This window comes from Natrix helvetica, assembly GCF_964273705.1.
Source record: "Natrix helvetica genome assembly, chromosome: 3".
Classification (NCBI taxonomy): Eukaryota; Metazoa; Chordata; class Lepidosauria; order Squamata; family Natricidae; genus Natrix; species Natrix helvetica.
Window position 1 is genome coordinate 133,676,876 of NC_138549.1, and position 20,998 is coordinate 133,697,873.

Below are 20,998 nucleotides of genomic sequence, written 5' to 3' on the forward strand. Positions count from 1 at the left end.
ATTTTTCTCGTTTGTGTATGCAAGCCTAGCCTTCCTGTACATAATAGCCTTAATCAGGCAAGTTGTTATAGTTGTGATGTTTTAGATAAGAAAATCATGTCTGAATTAGTAAAGTTTCACCAGATTTTAAATAATCGGATTTTGATCATAAAGTTGCTGAGTATCAGAAAGGGGGGGGGGGGACAGAACACTGTTATTTCTGTACAACTCTATATGTAACCGTGTATCCATTTCTTTTCTGACTAAATATATTTTGACAGTAACTAAATAATTAATTATTATTAACAGTAGTAAAAACTGCCCTTCTTCAAGTATACTAGAAGTTTTGTGAATTTTGTGATTCAAAGGCTGACAAATAGTGCAGGTTATATTTCTTTGCCAAGTCAATTGGATTATAAATACATTTATTTGTATTTCAGGAAATTACTCAACTTTCCAACTACCTCAACGTGAGTAATCAATATTAACTTCAGATCATTTGAGGAAAGATCCCTTCATAACAGGGATGAGTTTCTGCCAGTTCTAACCTCTTCTATAAAAGAGGTTCCACAAATCTACAGTGCCGTTTAGAACCGGTTCCAGCTTCCTCCCCTCACCCCTCCACACATCATCAAGATGAAGAGCGAGAGGAGGAATTCTGGGAGTTGAAGTCCACAAGCCTTAAAGCTGTCAAGTTTGAATACCCCTGGGTTTTTTTTTCTAAAGGGTTAGGGGTGCAAGGATCTTGTAACTTGACAGCTTTAAGACTTGTGTGCTTCAAATGCTAGAGTTTCTGAGCCAACATTTTAGTTGCTAAGCAAGAAAGTTGTTAAGTGAGTTTCACCACATTTTACAAGTTGGCCACGCCCACCCAGTCACATGATTGACAAGCCACTCCCACCCAGTCACATGGCCAGCAAGCCACTCCCACAAAGCAGGCCACACCTACAGAAGAGGTTCTAAAAAAATTTGAAACCCACCACTGCTTCATAAGATATACTTTTTAGATTTTTTTTATACTCAAAGCCTTACTTTCTAGGAAACAATTTAAAATCTTCCAGACAATTTTTTAAAGAACACTAATAATCAGGTATCAAGTTTTATATATTGTTTACATTCATTTAAAAATAAATACTTTTTTTTCACTACATAACAGACAAGCCAGTTCTATAGCTAAGTAATTACCTAAGAAAAAGGGACATAAACTAATTTTTTAGAGTAATATTTACAGTACAATTTTGTACCTATACAAAACTGTTTCCTTGAACGCACTGTTGTGGGTCTGTCTCTCAGTTGTATCTACCCATCCTGTGAGATCCAGCAGTAGAAGTGCTCCAGGTTCCACTTGTTAAAGAGTGCCATTTGGTAGATGTCCCAAAGAGAGCCTTTTCTCTTTGGCATCTGCCCTCTGGAACATTATCTCCCAAAGATTAGAAATGCCCCCATAATGATTTTCCATAACAAAACTGGATTTTCTTACCAGGTTGTGTGGCTACGCCCATATCTTGGTTATGTTGACTGTCACTTTTAATCTCAGTTCCTGTATTTATTTACTGTTTTTCCTATGATATTTTAATCTTGCTTTTATTCAGAGAAATCTGCCCAGAGTACATGTTTAATGTGACATAAATAAATATGGACAATGACTTATGATCAGAAGAAGTTACCAGTTAGATGTATTGATTAAATCCTCATACAGGAATGTCAATCTGCACTAACAAGAATGGAAACTGTAGAACATATTAATTGGCATTAATTTCCAGTACTAGTGTGCAGAAACTGAAAGACTGAAAAAGGATACAAGACTTATGATTTTAGAGTTTTAAAAGTATAATTTAAGTTTTAAAAGGATATGAGATATGACTGACAAATGCAAATTGGTATGAGACTTAGGTAAGTTGGACTTTATAGTCAGATCAGACAAACTGAGTAGATGAAAGGGCCTGTATTCTCTTTGAAAAAGTCCAGTTGCTATAGTCAAATTTCTCCATGCTTCCTTTGAAAAATAAGTTTGAGAAAGAGAATCCTCACTAATCGTAGAACTAGGACAACAAATTCAGAGCATGCTTGGGATATCATTTGAACATGTTGTGACTTTGATTTCTTCTTTTTAGGAGGCACTACATCGAGAACTAGTATTGAAGCAGAAAATGGTGGTTTTACAAGAGCTTCTAGCCATGTTGTTAGAAGCAGCAGAAAAATCTTGGAAGGTATCAAATGGTCATACTAAGATCATTACTATCATACTTATGTGTTACTCTATATCAGAGGTGGTATTCAGCAGATTCTGACTAGTTCTGGAGAACCGGTAGTGGAAATTTTGAATAGTTCAGAGAAGTAGTAAATACCACCTCTGTCTGGCCCCGTCCCATCTATTCTCGGCTTCCAAAGTCCCAGCTGATCTGGAGGAAATGGTTTTTTTGCAGTAACCTTCCCCTGAAGTGGGGAAGGAATGGAGATTTTATAGTATCCTTCCCTTGCCACGCCCACCAAGCCATGCCACACTCACCAAGCCACGCCCACAGAACCAGTAGTAAAAAAAAATGAATCCCACCACTGCTCTATATATTGTCTACATATCATTCAAAATAATGATGAACCAGAAAACTAAGATAGATCCTGTATTATTGATAGTTAGCTTATTCATCCAACAGAATTTCAAGCAGAGACAGTTTTTCTCCCCACAATATTATTCTGTAATGACAAGTGTGTTTGCTGTCAAGATGTCCTTTCCAGGCATCTATTAATAGTGAATGAAGGTTACATCTTTGAGTGGCACATCTGGAAGGACAAAGCTTTAGATAAATAAAATTATACAATCAAACTCAGATTTACATTTGATAATATATTATATTTGACCCTGTTGGGGAGGGTGGGGGAGAACACATATCTGCTTTCCATGGAATTGTGCTTCAGCTAAGTAGAACTGATGCCAAAGAAGTACCCCAAATTGCTTGGTCCAGAAAAATTGCAGTTCAGTCAAATTTTCAATCTAAGCTCACTGCAAGATCTCTTAGAAAAGAAGTGTCGACATTTACTGCTTGATACCATTGTGGTTTGTACTTCCTCTCTGAAACACTGCTGTTAACATCCAGAATAGCAGAATGGGAATAGTTTAACATTTTTACTGACAGGAAGTGGTAATTAAACCTCTGAACCTCAGCTTAGCAACAGGTGGGTGTGTACTGTTTCATTTGTTTTCTGTATAAGTTTCCAGAGTAGCCCATGTTTCCATTTGCTATTCATAAAAGCAACAGACCACTTCTGGGATTTCCAAATGAATACAGAGCTGAAATTTTCAGATTTGCCAATGATAAATGGAGTAAGAGATGCAAATTTTAGCTGAAATATAAAGGCCTCTTTAAAGTGCTTTAAAGCTTACAGTTCCCAACAAAAGTAGCAGAAATCTACAAAGTTTTGTCCTTATCCATTGACGATCTCCTGTTTTGCTTTGCAAGGTTTTGCTTTTAAATGATAATATCTTTTTAAAAACAAAGCATAGTAGAACCAGTGTTGCATTTCAATAAATAGAACAAGTTATTTGGAAGCAAAGGCCTTGCCAAACCTTCCAAATCAACCTCCAGTTGAAGCTTATGAATTAAGAAAACAAAAACAACCTGAGCTCATTACATTAACTTTGGCTGATTTCAGTGCAATGACTTTGGAGTTTAAGGATGAGAATTAAGTCATAGAATCATAGGACTGGAAGGGACCTTAGAGATCTTCTAGTCCAGTGCTTCTCAATTATTTTCTGTCATGCCCCCCCTAGGAAGAAGAAAACATTTCCCCCCCCCCGCGCGACTGTAAATAGTATCATTTGTCTATAAAATTGTTATAAGTACACCTCTGCATAACATAGCACACCGGTCTTTCCTCGTCTCCCACCGTAGTCACATGTTTTCTTTCCTCTTTCCCTCTTACTTGTCTATCCTTCCTTCCACCCTCCCTTCCTCCTTCCCTGCCTCCCTTCCAGTTCCCTCCTTCCTCTTTCCTCCTGCCTGCCTGCCTTCTTTCCCTCCTGCTTATCTATGCTTCCTTCCTTCCTTGCACCTCCCTCCCTTCTGCCTGCCTGCCTTCTTTCCTCTTTCCCTATCCTCCTATCCTTCCTTTCTCCCTCCCTCCTTCCCTGCCTCCCTTCCAGCTCCCTCCTTCCTCTTTCCTCCTGCCTGCCTGCCTTCTTTCCCTCCTGCTTATCTATGCTTCCTTCCTTCCTTGCACCTCCCTCCCTTCTGCCTGCCTGCCTTCTTTCCTCTTTCCCTATCCTCCTATCCTTCCTTTCTCCCTCCCTCCTTCCCTGCCTCCCTTCCAGTTCCCTCCTTCCTCTTTCCTCCTGCCTGCCTGCCTTCTTTCCCTCCTGCTTATCTATGCTTCCTTCCTTCCTTGCACCTCCCTCCCTTCTGCCTGCCTGCCTTCTTTCCTCTTTCCTTATCCTCCTATCCTTCCTTTCTCCCTCCCTCCTTCCCTGCCTCCCTTCCAGTTCCATTCTTCCCTCCTTCCTTCTGCCTCCTTCCTGCCTCCTTGCCTTCTTTCCTCTTTCCCTCCGGCGTGTCTGCATTCCTATGCTGCATTCCTATGCATTCCTATGCAGGGCACCTTAATACCAACGGTCGTAGGGAGGGGCAGGTGCGAGGACAGTTTAAGAGCACGTAGTCGGTTGGGAGACCGGGGTTTTTGGTCATTCCCGGTCGTTTGTACCAATCCCTGCATACTAGGTGGTCAGGATCTACAGACCCAAGGCCTGAGACTGCTGTTATGCAATGCGAGGTCCGTTGTTAATAAGGCCCCCCTCATCCACGATCTAATTTTGGAGGGGGACCCGGACCTCGCCGGAATAACCGAGACCTGGTTGGGCCACGAGGGAGGTCTACCCCTTGTGGAAATGTGCCCTCCAGGTTATCGAGCATTTCACCAGCCTCGGGCCCAGGGAAGGGGCGGTGGGGTAGCAGTGATTATCCGGGAAGACTTAGAGCCGAGAGAGTTCACTGTGCCGCAGACATCCGGGTGTGAGTCCCTCGTCGTGAGATGGGGCCCAGGGAGGCAGTTGGGCCTGCTGATAGTATACCTGGCTCCTCGCTATACTTCAGCGGCCCTGCCCGAACTCCTTGAGCTGATCTCATCGGTGGCGGTTGAGACCCCCAAACTTTTAGTGATGGGGGATTTTAATCTGCCGTCGATGGGAGAAGCGTCTGAGGGGGTTCGGGAGTTCATGGCTTCCATGACAGCCATGGACCTGACCCAGTTAATTCAGGGCCCTACTCACGAGGGAGGCCACACCCTGGACCTTGTTTTTGTCTCTGGCCAGTGGACGAGTGATCTGGGAATAGGGGATCTAGACACTATTCCCCTGTCATGGTCGGATCACTCACTTCTCCGGCTGGACTTCCCTGGTGCTACCCCCCGCCGCGAGGAGGCGGAACTGGAAGGTATTAGATGGTTCCGCCCCAAGCGCCTGATGGAACCGGATAGGTTCCAGACGGAACTTGGGCCACCTCCTGTGGACCTGACCCGCCCCCGAGTAGAGGACCTGGTAGTCGCATGGAATAGTGCGGCTGCCGGGGCCCTAGACCGGGTGGCGCCTTTGCGGCCTCTCCTGCGGCGAAGAACCACCCTGGCACCTTGGTTTACCGAGGAGCTAAGGGTGATGAAACGCCACAAGAGACGCCTAGAGAGTCGTTGGAGATCCTCCCGTTCCGAATTTGACCGAGCACAGGCACGAGCATATTTGAAGACGTACCTTGTGGCACTAAGAGCGGCCAAACGTCAACATTGCGCTGCTCTTATTGCGTCTGCAGATAACCGCCCTGCCGCCCTGTTTCGGGTGACCCGTTCCCTCTTGTTTGAGAGACCACGGGAAGCCCCTTTACAGGGTAGAGCAGAGGAGTTTGGGAATTATCTACAGGACAAAGTCGCTCAAATCCGGATGGGATGGACCCCTTTCAGTGGTTCAGTAGAGACGCCCGTTGCGAGTCTTGAGGGACCGCTTTGGGAGGAGTTTGACTCGGTTGCCATCGAGGATTTGGACAGGTTGCGTGGACGTCTGCGACCCACCACATGTTTATTGGACCCGTGTCCCTCCTGGCTTGTACTGGCATCCTGGGAGGTCACGCGTGACTGGCTCCTGGGCCTGGTGAACGCCTCGCTGGGTGAGGGGTCTCTACCGGCCGCCTTGAAAGAGGCGGTGGTGAGGCCCCTGCTCAAGAAGCCTTCCCTGGACCCAACGGACCTAGTCAATTATCGTCCAGTCTCCAACCTTCCTTTTTTAGCGAAGGTTGTAGAGAGTGTGGTAGCACAGCAGTTCCCACGTCACCTGGAGGAAAATGATTATCTAGACCCGCGCCAGTCCGGCTTCCGACCCGGGCACAGCACGGAGACGGCCTTGGTCGCATTGGTTGATGATCTCTGGAGGGCCAGAGATAGGGGTTGTTCCTCTATCCTGGTCCTATTAGATCTCTCGGCGGCGTTCGATACCATCGACCATGGTATCCTGTTGCACCGGCTAGAGGGGCTAGGAGTCAGAGGCACCGTTTTACGGTGGTTTGGCTCCTACCTCTCTGGTCGGACGCAACGTGTGTTGACAGGGGAGCAGAGTTCGACCCGGAGGCCACTCACATGTGGAGTGCCACAGGGATCGGTGCTCTCGCCTCTCCTGTTCAACACATATATGAAACCGCTGGGCGAGATCATCCGTGGTTTTGGAGTGGGATATCATCTGTATGCTGATGATACTCAGCTATACATTTCCACTCCGAACCACCCCAATGAGGCCGTCGAAATGATGTCCCGGTGTCTGGAGGCCGTACGGGTCTGGATGGATGGCAACCGACTAAAACTCAACCCTTCCAAGACGGAGTGGCTGTGGCTTCCGGCCTCCCGGTTCAACCAGGTGCTTCCATCTCTGGCCATCGGGGGCGTCCAACTAGCCCCCATGGAACAGGTGCGCAATTTGGGCGTCCTCCTGGATACCCGGCTGTCCATGGATAACCATGTAACAGCCGTGACAAGGGGGGCGTTCCATCAGGTTCGCCTGATGCGCCAATTGCGCCCCTTATTGGACCGGGATGCCCTACGCACAGTCACCCATGCGCTAGTGACGTCTCGCCTGGATTACTGCAATGCTCTCTACATGGGGCTTCCCTTGAGATGCACTCGGAGACTACAATTGGTCCAGAACGCGGCCGCGCGGGTGATTATGGGGAGGACTAGATACTCCCCTGTAACACCTCTCCTGCGCGAGCTGCACTGGCTGCCTGTGGTCTACCGAGTGCGTTTCAAGGTTTTGATTATGATCTTTAAAGCGCTCCATGGCACAGGGCCTAGTTATATGCAGGATCGCATCCTGCCCCACACATCCCTACGACCAATTCGCTCACACAGAGAGGGACTTCTCCGGGTGCCGTCCGCCAAACAGTGCCGGGGGGCGACACCCAGGAGCAGAGCCTTCTCTGTGATGGGCCCAGCCCTATGGAATGACCTCCCCCGTGACATCAGGATGATTTCCGATCTCTGCTCCTTCCGTGTACAGCTGAAGACCCACCTCTTTCAATTATCCGGCCTGGCTCAATCGCAATCGTAATTTTCCCATTCCTCCAAACTGTTTTTTTTTTTTTTAAATTGTTCTTAAATATTAATTTTATTGGGTTTTTACAATTGGGGTATTTTAAAGCAGATTTTTAACTGTCTATTGATGTAATTTGCTTCCTCCTCCGTGTATGTATGTGTGTTGTGTGTGTATGTACGTTTGGTGTTGTTATATATGTTTCATGTTATATGCTCCATTGTACGCCGCCCCGAGTCCTACTTGGAAAGGGAGCGGCTAATAAATCTAAATTTATTATTATTATTATTATTATTATTATTTTCTTTCCTTCCTTCCACCTCCCTTCTGCCCTTCTTCCCTCCCTCCCTGCCAGCAGCTCCTCCAGCATCCCAGCTGGAAGCAGCAGCACAACAGTTGCCGTTACCAGGGGCGAAGGGGTGGCGGTGGCAAGATCGGGCGACCGCCGCCCCTTTGTCCCTTCCCCAACAGCGGCTGTTGCGGTGGAGCTTCCAGACGGAATGCTGGCGGGGAGGCGAGCTACGCGGTGGCGAAGACGGGCGGTCCCATGCTTCCCTCCCTCCCACCCCCGCCCGAGCAGGCTTCTTGCACAGCTCCAGCCCGCGGCTCCAATGAAAATCCACAGTCCGAAGTGCTGCCACTTCCAGGCGGCATATATTATGCCTCGCCCACGCCTTCGCCGCCGTTGCACCCAGATGGAAAGGGAGCCTTCGCGCCCCCCTTTACGGAGCCTCGCGCCCCCCTGGGGGGGCGCGCCCCACTATTTGAGAACCGCTGTTCTAGTCCAACACTCTGCCCAAGGCAGGAGTCCTTACACCATCCCAGACAAATGGTTGCCCAATCTTTTCTTGGAAAGCTCTACTGATGGATCACTTATAATTGCAAACTATCTAGAATTTTAAAATAAACAATTAGCATTGACATTTTGGTAATTAGGATAGTTATAAGAATAAGTTATATGAATGGTTATATTTTCTGTTCTGTTCCTGAAAGCCATAGATTCCAATATGCTTTTTTTGTGAAGGATCTGATGCTTAATGTTAAATGAAACGTATAAATAATATGAATAAAGCAAGGTACATGGTATTAGAGAGTTAAAAAATTCTTATTTGCAAAAGTATTCACAATTTTTAACTTTTTAATTCCATTAGGGTCAGTTTAATGAAGACAAACTTAAATGCAGACTGAACGTGCTGGAGAATCAACTGCAAATATGTACACAGGTAATATATTTGGCTCAAAAAAGAAAAGTTTAAAATTTTTAAATTTAAAATGTAAAAAATGAGACTAAATTTTTAAAACTAAAACTATGTACATGGAGAATGTCACTTTCTGTAGTTTGGGGATATGTTTTGTTCTCCAGATATTAATTCATTAATAATATTAACATTATACAAATATTTGATATATTTGAAAGAATACACTCATTATAACCCTTCGTCAAAACCTAAACAATGTTTTTGTTGTTCTTTGAACAATAATTTGTTTCTTGAACATCATGATTTTTTTGCACTTTGCTGTTAAACTATCCTGCCACTATTTTTTATGATTGTGTCTCATATATATTCAGATTTATTGGTTATTGCTAAAAGATTTGTCAACATAGAGTGCATATAAAATTGCAGTACAGAAACATTTACATGAGATCAACATGTTTCTTCTTTCCCTTATATATAATAAAAGTGTAACACTGCTAAGAAAGTATAATACTACTAAGAATTTTCGGCAGATGCCTGGAGAGTATTTTAACTTTTTAAAATACAGTTTTTTTAAAAAAAAAGTGACAATAATTTGATTCACATTTTAATGGATGCAATGTAGGCTGCTTAACATTTCAAAGTTTTGGTCTGTTTGCTGTGCCTGGAATCTTAAATCAAGAATGTTTAACATGCTAGTGTCTTTTACAGTTTCTTTCTAAAGAAACCATTTTCTAAGAAATATCATTCTTTAGAATATTATTGCTTGCAAAAAAATTATCTAGTACAGCAAGTTTAGTTTGACAAGTTATGGATCTCTTGGGTTTCAAAAGGTTAGATCCACATTAAATCCTGTCTTAGTCAATGTTAGTCATGACTGATATATCCCAGTGAGATAAAGTTTATCAGATAAAAAAAATAGATAAACAGTAGTCAGACACAAATTTTAAGACAAAGAATTTTGATCTCTCTCTCTCTCTCTCTCTCTCTCTCTCTCTCTCTCTCTCTCTCTCTCTCTCTCTCTCTCTTTTTTTTTTTTTTCTTTTTCTTTTTCTTTTTTCTTAGAATTATTCAAAGCGAGGCTTAAAAAGGATTCTCCTTGAGATGGAAGATCAAAAGCAGAATTATGAGCAGAAAGTAAAAGAATCTCTTCAGAAACTGCTTGAGGAGAAAACGCAGGCACAAAAGCAATTTCAAAATGCCCAGGTAGGCAAGGATTTTAGCCTGAGGCCTATAGGAAAATTCATATATATATATTACTGAAACTCTAAATATCCTGAGATGTTTTTAGATCATCAAGGATGTCAGGGAACTCTTTGATTCATTGAGGACCATTCTGCTTGTGGGAAAAATTCTTCTCAAAAAATTGAAAGGATTTTCATCTATTACTTGTAGAACAATGCTCTTTCGTCTTAAGCATGTTGTTTTCTACCTGATGTGTAGAAAGATCATTTTGATTAACTCAGAGAAATGCAACTATTCTACAGAACTTGCGAGCTGGATGCATCATGCACAGGCTATGCCCACCCCGGCTTCGCAAAGGCAAAAAACATTGTGATACATCACATGATGTCATGTAACGCAATCAAGTTTGACACCCGTGCTATAGAACATCTAGAAATGCATGTGAGTTAGGAATAATGTACCAACATAAAGCATATAAATGATTGCAAATTAGAAAGACTCTAGCTCAGATCTTGGGCCAGCTACTCTTCTTCAGCCACAGATCCCAGGGAACAGCCCTTCACAAGAAGAAGGCTATTTAAAAATGGATGTCATTAATCAATAGAAATATTGGTTCATTTTGACAGTATTTTCAACTTTGCAAGAACAGGAGACCATAAGCATGCCTATCACGTTCTGACGTATGGTATTTTCTTCAATCGGATCTCCTATCACAGTGATGACGAACCTTTTTTGGCTCGCGTGCCACAAGTGGGGGGAGCACAGGGGGGTTGAGTGCGGGTGTGCCGCACCCATAATGCAATGTGCGACCCCCCCAGTGCGCATGCACGCACAACGCGTGCCCCCCCCATTTTTACATACTTTTTTCCAGGGGCTTTATAGGAGCCTGGGGAGGGCGAAAAGAGCCTCCCCCAACCCCCGGAGGCTTTAGGGACCGTCCCTGAAGCCTTCGGAGTGCTTAAAACCACCCTCCAAGCAAACCAGAAGTCACTTCCGGGTTGCTCTGAGGGTGGTTTTAAGCGCTCCGAAGGCATCAGGGAAGCCGCAGACGGTCCCTGAAGCCTTCGGAACGTTAAAACAACCCTCCGAGCAACCCGGAAGTCACTTCCGGCTTGCTCGGAGGGTGGTTTTTAGCGCTCCGAAGGCTCGCGTGCCCTGACAAATGGCTCCGCGTGCCACTTGTGGCATGCGTGCCATAGGTTCGCCATCACTGTCCTATCACATCAAATTAGTCTTGCAATAAAATTGCCACATTTGCAATGAACAGCTTATCATTATTCTGCTTTTTAACAATACTGTCCAGAAAATATGTCTGTCAACTTTACTAAGGATAAATGATCCTGTTCCTCTTAGAGAGCTCTAACTGTTGCTGAGGATGACTGTAGCCTCTGGAAAGATCAACTTGACAACTTAAAAAAAGATTGGAGTCAATTAACTGACCATCACTCTGAAGTCAAAAGCAAGCTGCATGCCTTGGAGAATAAACTGCAGGTAACCTCCTTGTGAGGTATATTCCATGTTTTCATTTCACAATAGCATTTGTCAAATTAGCAGTTTTTAGTGAAAGAACTTGGAAAGAAAGCATGGCTCAAACATCCATTTATGGTGAATTGTTATGCTAAGGACAGTAGCATATCATTGTAACACATAGAAACAAAGCTGCTGCTGTTATTGTTTTATGCACCTTGACAAATGTCATTAGTAATTATAAAATTCTATCCAATACAATTAGCTTACAACTTAGCAGCCAAACCAGTAAATAAACATGATGCAAATAAACTTGATGTAAATAAACATCAAGAACTAATATAAACTAAATGAAACAACTATACATATTAAAAAGGTCATATGGCCAAGAACATATGCAACCATCATTAAAATAAAATTGGTAATAACCAAGAAACTGTCAAAATTGACAGTGGGGGAATCATGCCTTAAAGAAACTTATTAGTCAAATAAGCAAAGTTACTGAAAGGATCTCATGTAATTAAGCACTAGATTTCCCCAAACACAACAGATATAAAGTACTATCATCCAAAAACTTGTTTTCAGAGGTAGAATCCTAGTTGTTAACTTTCAAGGCATCTCATTTATATGTTACACTATAAATCAGTGTAACAGCTGTCCTGTTATTTCTGTTCAACACTTGAATGCTCTTTCATATGATTTATAAAAGCAACTCAAGTTTTCTTTCTTTGGGTTGTTCTTATTGTGCTTTTTCATGCTTGCAGTGGTCAGACACTCAGAACTCTCAACTTCAACAAGCCCTAAAAGACATGGAGAATGAGTGTGCAAATCTTTATTCAAGAATTGATAATCTGCAAGAAGAAAATATACTCCTCATGGAGTATCTTGGTGAAGTTGAAGGTAAAGAAATAATAGCATGAACAAGCTGGATCGTGGTAAACTTAATTTATGTAGAAATCTCATGAATTTAAATTACCATTAATAATTAAAACCAGGTGATGCAATTTATACAAATTGAACTGAACTGAAACAGAACTGAAACAGAATTGCACAGTTTATCAGGATCTTGGGCAAGAGAGAGTCGGGTAAAGTTTAAGATTGTTTTCCCCCTCACATGTATTTTATGTATAGCATTTTAAAACTAACTATCAGTTTTTGGGATTGTACCCTATTGATTTCAAAGACTACTAAGACATTGAATAATAACTGAATAACCTTAGAATGAATACATTTACAAGGGAATAAATTTATAACTGAATAAGCTTAGAATGAATATTGAAGAAAGATTATTTGAAAGATCCTCTCTTCCCTACAAATCAAAATCGCTTTATAGCAAATTGCTGTGAAGTGCTAGCTGTGGACAAACAGAAATGTAAATGTTTTCAGGCAAACAATTCCCTCATGCATTGTGCAATAGCTTGGTCTTATGAAAGATTTACCAGATAGTCCTGAAGTCTGACTTTCTCAGATAAACAAAAACAATACAGTTGCAATAATCAGTTAAACTTATTATTTTTTTAACGAAAGGTACAGCTTACTTCTTATTGAGCTACCACAGTATTCAAAAATTACTAAGCAAGTGACAAGTGTGCTGTTCTGCTTAGTGTGATAAACAATGCTGCTTCATTTGGTTTTAGAAAAAAAAGAGTGTCAAGGATGCAGTGTTTAAACATCATACAGTGTGGATTTCTGTAGGCTAGACCTAAATCTATCTATCACTTACAATACAAACACTTCTGCTCAGGCAAAAGAAAAGAAAAATAGCAGAAAATTATGCATCATTCCTTACCGTTTTCAGGCAAGCTGCGAACTGAAGAAAAGCAAAAATTCATATTGGAGGCAACAATTGAACATCTTCAAAGTAAGTAAAACTGTTTGAGAAAAGTGGTGAATAATTAGCTTGGAGGTCTACCAACATAAGATAGGTATAAGAATATTGTGAATTAAAAGCCTCAAGCTGTTATTTTTGTTTCTTCTCAAATATCAACACTTGGGAATATCCTGCAAATTCCAATTTTTACACTAGGGCATTTTACACTAGGGCATTCAGAGTGGTAATAGTAGAGCTATATCACTGAATGTAGTAGTAATTTCTTAAGTGTGATAAAAATGTTCTCTGTCATTGAAAACATTTGAATGTGGAATAACTTTCAAGCAGGGCATAAGTGAGATCTAAAATGAACTAATCTGGTTAGCATAAATATGACCAGAGCAAGATGAGTGTGTTTGTCATAGGAGTAATAACAATAATATTCTTGTTAATTTTACATTAATAATTATCGTACTTCATAATAGTAGTTGCAGTAACACAACACTAACCATATCAATACAAGATTGATACTCTATCCTGGAATATTTAGTGTTCTAAGACTGGAAGCTTTTAAGAAGAGATTGGGCAACCATTTGTCTGAAATGGTGTAGGGTTTCCTACTTGAATAGGAGGTTGGATTTGAAGTCATCCAAGGTCCCTTCCAAGTCTGTTATTCTATTATTCTATCTTTGTGATATTCATTTCATAATCTACATTACTGTTGTTGTTGGTGATTAAAACTATAATAAATTAAATAAACATATAGTAGATTGCCTTTTAAAAAATAGTTTCCTTATAAACACAAACTGCCTATCTGGCCCTAAGACGGAACCTTGGTATACCTCACTGCAAACTTCCCTCCATGTAGAGTTTTGGTAGCCATGATGCAAAAAAAATGTTGATACTCTAGAAAGAGTGAAGAGAAGAGCAACAAAGAACTGGAGGATAAAACATATAAAGAATGGTTGCTGGAATTGGGTATATCTACTTTAATGAAAAGAAGAACTAGGGATGACATGATAGCAGTGTTCCAATATCTCAGGAGTTGCCACAAAGAAGAGGGAGTCAAGCTATTCTCCAAAGTACCTGAAGGCAGGACAAGAAGCAATGAATGGAACTAATCAAGGAGAGAAGGAACTTAGAACTAAGAAGCCATTTCCTGATAGTTAGAAAAATTAACCAATGGAACAACTTGCCTCCAGAACTTATGAATTCTCCAACACTGGAAGTTTTTAAGAAGAGATTGGATTTGTCTGAAATGGTATAAGGTTTCCTGCCTGAGGAGGGGGTTGGGCTATAAGACCTCCAAGGTCCCTTTCAACTCATATTCTATTGTGTTCTATTCTATTCTATTTATAGTTCTAGTTCTATTGCTATTTTTTTTTTCAGTTCCATTAAGCACTACCTGTTGAGTGCAGTTGGTCAGCCAGCTATGAATCCATCTGGTGATGTTTCTTATTAATCCACATTTTTTTATCTTATCTAGTAGTTGGTTGTGGTCAATAAGGCACTCATCAAATGCCTTATTGAAGTCCAAGTAAATTATATCCACAGCATTTCGCTGGTCCACTAATATTATCATTTTGTCAAGGAATGTAGTAAAATTTGTCTGGCATGATCTATTTTTGGCTTCTGATTATGGCTTTGTTGGCCTTTACATGTTTACAGATTCATTACTCGATTATCTTTTCCAGAATCTTCCCAGGTATCCCAGACTGATAGGTTGTAGTTTCCTGAATTCACCCTTTAAAAAAAAGATGGGAACTATATCAGCCCTTTTCCAATGATCTGAAAGTTCCTCAGTGCTCCAGGATCTTTGAAATGTATGGTTCAGTGGTTCTGAAATCACATCTGCCAATTCTTTAAGAACCTTGGGGTATAAACCACCTGGTCATGGTGATTTGAACTCATCTAAAGTGGATAGATTTTCTTGTTTATTTTGACTTGCATTCTTAATTTACAGTATTTTATAGAGTGCACTGTTTTTTCCTTTTGTGTAAAGACAGATGCAAAAATTTAGTTAAGCAGTTCTGCTTTCTCCCTGCTGCTTATCACTTTCTTACCATTTTCTCCCATTAATGGAAAATCATTTGTTTTTTTGTCTTTTACATGTTAAAAGAAGCTTTTTTACTTTTATCGCAAACCTTAGTTTATTTTAAGCCTTAGCTTTCCTGACTTCATCTTTGCAGATTCAAGCTATTTCCTAACGTTCTGCCTTAGTTATGTGTCCTTCTTTTCACTTTTTATACTAGATCTTTTTCATCTTTTAATTTATCAGAGAGTTCTTTGTGAAGCCATGCAGGTTTCTTTTGAGATCTCTTATTTTTATTCTTCGTTGGAATTGAGCTAGACTGGGTTTTTATAATCTCCTTTTCAAAGTTGCCCAAGCTTCTTGGGTTGTTTTCCCCTTGTGGATTCTTATCCAGGAATCCTTCACAAGCTCTAATTTTTTTGAAATCAACTGTCTTGAAGTACCTGAGATTTTAGTAAGCTGTATTAATTGTTTCATACAGTTGGATATATGGGAACTGTTATCCAGTACGGATGAGACTAACACAGTGAAGATTATTCTATTGTTTTACCTTTATGCTCATTTATAATTTAAACAACCTTGGTCCTTCATTTCTACCCAACTTTCTCAGCTGATCAACTTATATGCTTTCCTGCGGATTTAACAACATGATATTTTCATAATTACATCACAACTTTCAAAAAAAGTGTAGCTCATTTTAACATATTTATGACATAACCCATAAAGGACAGGTTTTAATTCATGCATTTATTGGGCAAGGCAAACATCCTGCAGTATTATAGGAATCCAAGAATGTTTTTCTAATATCATTGTTTTTATAGACCAGATTGTCCCAGTGCCCAATGAAGTCCTCAGTTGGGTAACAACTAAGCAGAATGTCCAACCAGAGGATCAAAAAGGAGAGAAAGAGAGCAGCCTGAGAGAAGAACTGCAAAAAAGAACATCCCAGCTTGCAGCTAAGAATAAAGAGGTGAAGAGGTGATTCAAGCAGCTAATAAGATTTAAGGATCTCATTAGGAGATTGTAATTTGTAAATATCTTACAATGGAACTATGAATATTGTGTATTATCAGTTCGTATCTCATCAAGCTTAGTGTCTTGTATTTGATCTCTTACACACATTATTTCAAATTTATTTTACACTAAATATATGCCCAACTTCTTATCACTGATAGTAAATTCAGATTCTCTTTCAGTTCATAATATATGCCTATTGTGTATGACAAGGCTGATCATTACTGGACTATGATAATGTACCCTTAATCCCATCATATACAAAGACGTGGAACAGAGGAATTGATCCAGATCCCATACTGGATTTCTCACATCCAGTCACTAATAGATCAACTCAGTTTTAGTACATGTTAACACAACTGCTAATGTTTTCCCTGATCACAAATCAAATGTGTGAATCAAGTCCATATTATTTCAGTAATTTGGCAAACTAAAATTTGGACTTGGTACTATCCCATCAATTAGGATCAAGGGCAAGAAAATTAGCATGAATGTCATAAAAATAACTGCCAAAAATGTGTTCCAGATCTTTTCATCCATTCTTAGATGAGCTGATAAAATGAATCGTTCTCCTAAAAGAAAATTTCACTCAATACCGTATTTCATCCATGTGGTGTTTCAATACGTAATTAGTTACATACAAAGTAGACAAGGAGGGTATGTAAATATCCTGTCTTTCATTATCTGTCAAGCAGCTTGTAGACTTTGTAGCTTTCCATGATTCAGTTAAAACCTAAGCAATTTATATAATGAGTCAACTCTTCAAAGTAGCTCAGGAAGCATTGCCATACAACGACATAGAATGCTTTTAAACAATATTGATAAGACCTTTTGCTGTTGTCACATTCCTCTCAAGTGCTGTTTTCCAATTAAGCTAGTTTCCTAAATTTAAACTAAAATTAAGACAAGATTTAACATCCCTGATCCCTTTGTTCCTTTTGCTATTAGGGGCAGACACTTACATAGATCTGTGACACCATCTTGTTTAAGGTCTTCCACAATAGTATCCATTTTATTTTTCAAATCGTTCCCAATTTCTTAATTTCACTGCTTGTTGCCTCTTCTAAATCCTCTTTTATATATATATATATATATATATATATATATATATATATATATATATATATATATATATATATATATATATATATATATATATATATATATATATATATATATATATATATATATATTACAGAATTGTCCATATATATATGGTTTCCCAGGGAAATGCAAGCCTCACAGTAGAGACTGTGTCATTAAAGCCCTCAAAGAAAATGCCATAAACTTAAGACTTTTCTAATATAATGCATGGCAGCTAACTTTGACGCAAAGAAGAAAAAAAGTATCTTTCCCCCATAATCAGCAGGAACCAGTTTTTTCACCAGGCCGTATACAAAATGCCAAGACTGCTTTGCAGACAGAAATTGATAGGGTTCATTCAGGGGCAGATGTAAGGTATAATTCCCAGTGTGAGAGGATGGTGCACAGACACAATTTAAATTTTTTAATTATAATTTCTGAAAATAAAGCAGAACCAAGAAGCAAAACTAGAACATAAAATATTAAATAACAGATGTTTATGTTCATAACTTCACAGTAATTCAGAAACACTGGGAGGCTTAAAGTAAAATAACTTAGCAGAAGCTTTTATTTATTTGTTTACAGTAAAATCAGCTGGAATTGCACATACTGCAGAATTTTAACAGCTTGATCTTAGAAAACTTTGGGGTCTGCAAAAAATAGGAATGAGGAATGGCAGATAGCTTCTTGGATTCATGAGATCCACCCCTTCCGTAAACCTTTTTTAAATTAAAGCAATATAGGACAGTCATTTTAAACATGGTTTTGTTTTCTTGTCCAGTGCACTGATCTCTGTCATAAACTAGAGATCCTGAACAATGAATATAGCAGTTGCCTTGTGAATTTACAGCATTGTCATGATGAATTCAAGCACTCTCAAAGCAAACCAGCCCAGGTAAGAACTTCCATTTGTGCCACCTATTGCAACCTTAATCATCAAAGATATAGTACAGTTTTCTCCAATCAACTTGGCATTCTACCGAAATTGGGAGTCAAATGCCCAGAATTTACATAAATCCAACAATTTCCCTCAGTGGCTAGCATATTTAGAAGTTGAAATCCTAACCAATGCAAACAGTTCTTGGTTGGCAAAATTGTTGTAGCCCACCTTCCTTGTTTTGATGCCCTGCTCATAGATTTGAACTTGGATGTTTCAAAAATAAAAATGCGTATATATGCAACAACAACAAAAAGATATGGTGATGTTACATTACTATTAAGGAGACTGGATGGTAGGCCTTCATAGAAAGCCTGGGATATACAAACTGGGTATTTTTAAATTAGACATAAATATTTTTGTTTATTATAACCTGTCCAGAGTCACTTAGGTGAGAGCGTAGTGTAGAAATGAGATTAATAAATAAAGTCCCTTTATACACTTGTAATTTTCTTAAGAACCATGCACAAAAGATTAACCTTGTGTCTCTGCAGTATCTTTATGAAATGTAGCTTTTAAGACAATCTTTTTACCAAAACACACTGAATAACATTGATTATAATCTTAATTCATCTATCTTCAGCATCAACTCTATATTTTTTATTTTTGTTTTTGCCATTGTAGAGGAACAAAAACTCTTTTATTTCTGATACATATATTTTAATCAAATAAAAGTAGAAGCTTCTGTGAAATAAAATAACAATCTGAAAGCAGAATAGAAGTGTCACTACATGACCAGGAGTATTTTTTTTCTGACTATGTACTTTATTTATAATCAATTTATTAGCTCAAAACATTTTCCTTTTTTCAGAGAAATCATGATCATTGGATTCCTATCTTAATGGTAATCATGGCAACAGCTCTGATATCTTATTTAAGCAACTTTACACCTTGAATGTAACTTGTCTTATTTGCCTATTATTGATTGCACGATAGCAATCTAAATTATTCCAAATGGTGAGTATTTCAATTTTAAAATGTCTTGTTAAATTAAAAATTGTGTATTGTACTGAAGGAGTTTGTCTGTTTGGCTTTGTATATTACTTAAATTAGTTTTTGTATTATTATTAAAATCAAAACAATATTGTTTGTGTGTCTATCCATATATTGTTTGTATGCCCCTCCATACTGTATTGTTTGTATGCCTATCCATATATGACATTGATATCTATAACCACTGACACAATAGCCATTCTTACAGTTTCAAATATCTTAAGTTCCTCAATTCACTTAAGTGTTACTGGACCATGCTGGAATTAAAATCATTGCCTATTCTAGCTGAAGAAAAGCACTGAATTCTTTTTGTCTGGAATGTAGAATAGATAAGCTAATAATATCTTCTGGAAAAGTATGCTAACTTGAAATACATTCTTGGAAATTTAAGTATGAAGGATATCCTGAATGCTGCTAAAAGGAAAACTGTGTATTTGTTTAGAACACTGACATAATTGCTTGAACTATGCTTCCAAACTGCCCCTGTTCTGAAGCTTTTAAACAAATCAGTAGAATACTGTGGACAAGCCGTGTTAACTGTGTCTAAACCGGGATTCATATTTATAAGGCCACTGCTGATAGAGCAACCACCTCACTTGCAATGCAGAGATCAGCAAATTCTTTTTGAGCTTTAAAAGCATCCGTGAGTTTTTCACACCATGCGCTGAGGTTCATGTTCATGTCTGGATTCAAGAGTTCTGTAATGCTGAAAGAATAAAACTGAACTCTGAAATCACTGTTTACCATACAAAATGTGGCTCAAACAGTAAATACTTTCAGTGGAATTAGTGTAAGACAATTATCAGAACTCTTCTGACTAGGAAAATTATAGGACACTGGATACCCTAGCAATGCACCAAATAGAGTACAGAGATTCCATTCAGTCGGAAAGAGTTCACTTGAAGATATTGTTTGGGACGTATCTTCTGTTAATGCTTTAATATGATTCAATATCTCTGACAGATGGTTTTTTTATAAGGTTCACATTTTCTTGGTTAGAAAAGGTAGGGTGGGGTCTAAAAGCAGAAACATCAATGAAGAAGACATTATTGCTAAGTAGGACTGACTCCAGACACAAAGACATCAACTCAAAGTTTATTATTAGAACATTTTCAGCTAAATTAAGAATATGCAGCTGACAGGTAAGTTGAAGGGTAAGATACTGAACATAGTTCAGGATCTGAGAAGTCCCAGCAGAATTGTAATCATACAAAAAAGCTGGTTTCAAACCAGCTTTTACTGCCAGTAGCTCCCCAGCTACATTCAAGAAGGCTGAAGATGATCATATTTTCTTCTTTCCCGTTCTAAGATGATGTTGAGCTGCCTTAATGAGCAATTGTGCCAATTGCTCCACCATTCATAGGTCATTCATTAGACAGACAACTCTATTAAAGAACTCCCAAAAGAACACTTAATTGTCCACTGGCTTTAGACAGTGCTTCTTCAGCCAGGCCTTAGGAAATAGTAAAACATCAGTTCATGGTGATGTAACAAAAATAACCAATACAGTTTCATTTTTATAAATGAGTCAATAAATTAAACTGAAAGAAATAATAAGAGGAAGATATGTGAGGGGAAGGAGCAATGGAAAGTTTCACATACATGTAATTCATCCTGAAACAAGACTGTCATACAGAATTATACATACCAAGTTCAGCAAAGAAAACAGAAAAGTTCCAAAAGGTTCTCAGAAAAGAAAATGGATGCTCAGCCTTTACTGCAGTCTAGATGAGCTTCATATTGCATC

The 20,998-nt window shown here is 39.4% G+C and overlaps 2 protein-coding genes across 6 annotated transcripts in view; one reads left to right on the forward strand and one right to left on the reverse strand.

Annotated features, from left to right (window-relative positions):
* Window positions 1–19,282, forward strand: part of TRAF3IP3 (TRAF3 interacting protein 3) — a 32,377-nt gene extending 13,095 nt beyond the window's left edge. For 4 of the 5 annotated variants that reach the window (XM_081946347.1, XM_081946350.1, XM_081946348.1 and 1 more), the window contains exons 6-15: window positions 420–449; window positions 2,094–2,189; window positions 8,686–8,757; window positions 9,796–9,936; window positions 11,269–11,406; window positions 12,147–12,282; window positions 13,181–13,243; window positions 16,046–16,194; window positions 18,103–18,216; window positions 19,070–19,282. In XM_081946347.1, coding sequence (XP_081802473.1) covers window positions 420–449; window positions 2,094–2,189; window positions 8,686–8,757; window positions 9,796–9,936; window positions 11,269–11,406; window positions 12,147–12,282; window positions 13,181–13,243; window positions 16,046–16,194; window positions 18,103–18,216; window positions 19,070–19,153 — 1,023 coding nt within the window. In that variant the 3' untranslated portion in view covers window positions 19,154–19,282. Of the gene's footprint in view, window positions 1–419; window positions 450–2,093; window positions 2,190–8,685; window positions 8,758–9,795; window positions 9,937–11,268; window positions 11,407–12,146; window positions 12,283–13,180; window positions 13,244–16,045; window positions 16,203–18,102; window positions 18,217–19,069 lie in introns of all 5 variants that reach the window. The other variant, XR_014174835.1, reaches the window with a different exon arrangement.
* A 530-nt stretch (window positions 19,283–19,812) lies between these two features.
* On the reverse strand, window positions 19,813–20,608 carry LOC309388754 (UPF0739 protein C1orf74 homolog; the record flags this gene model as incomplete). The annotated part of the gene is given in 4 exon segments (XM_081946351.1): window positions 19,813–20,010; window positions 20,014–20,223; window positions 20,225–20,533; window positions 20,537–20,608. Coding segments are annotated over 4 exon segments (789 nt in total).
* Between the last annotated feature and the right edge of the window lie 390 nt (window positions 20,609–20,998).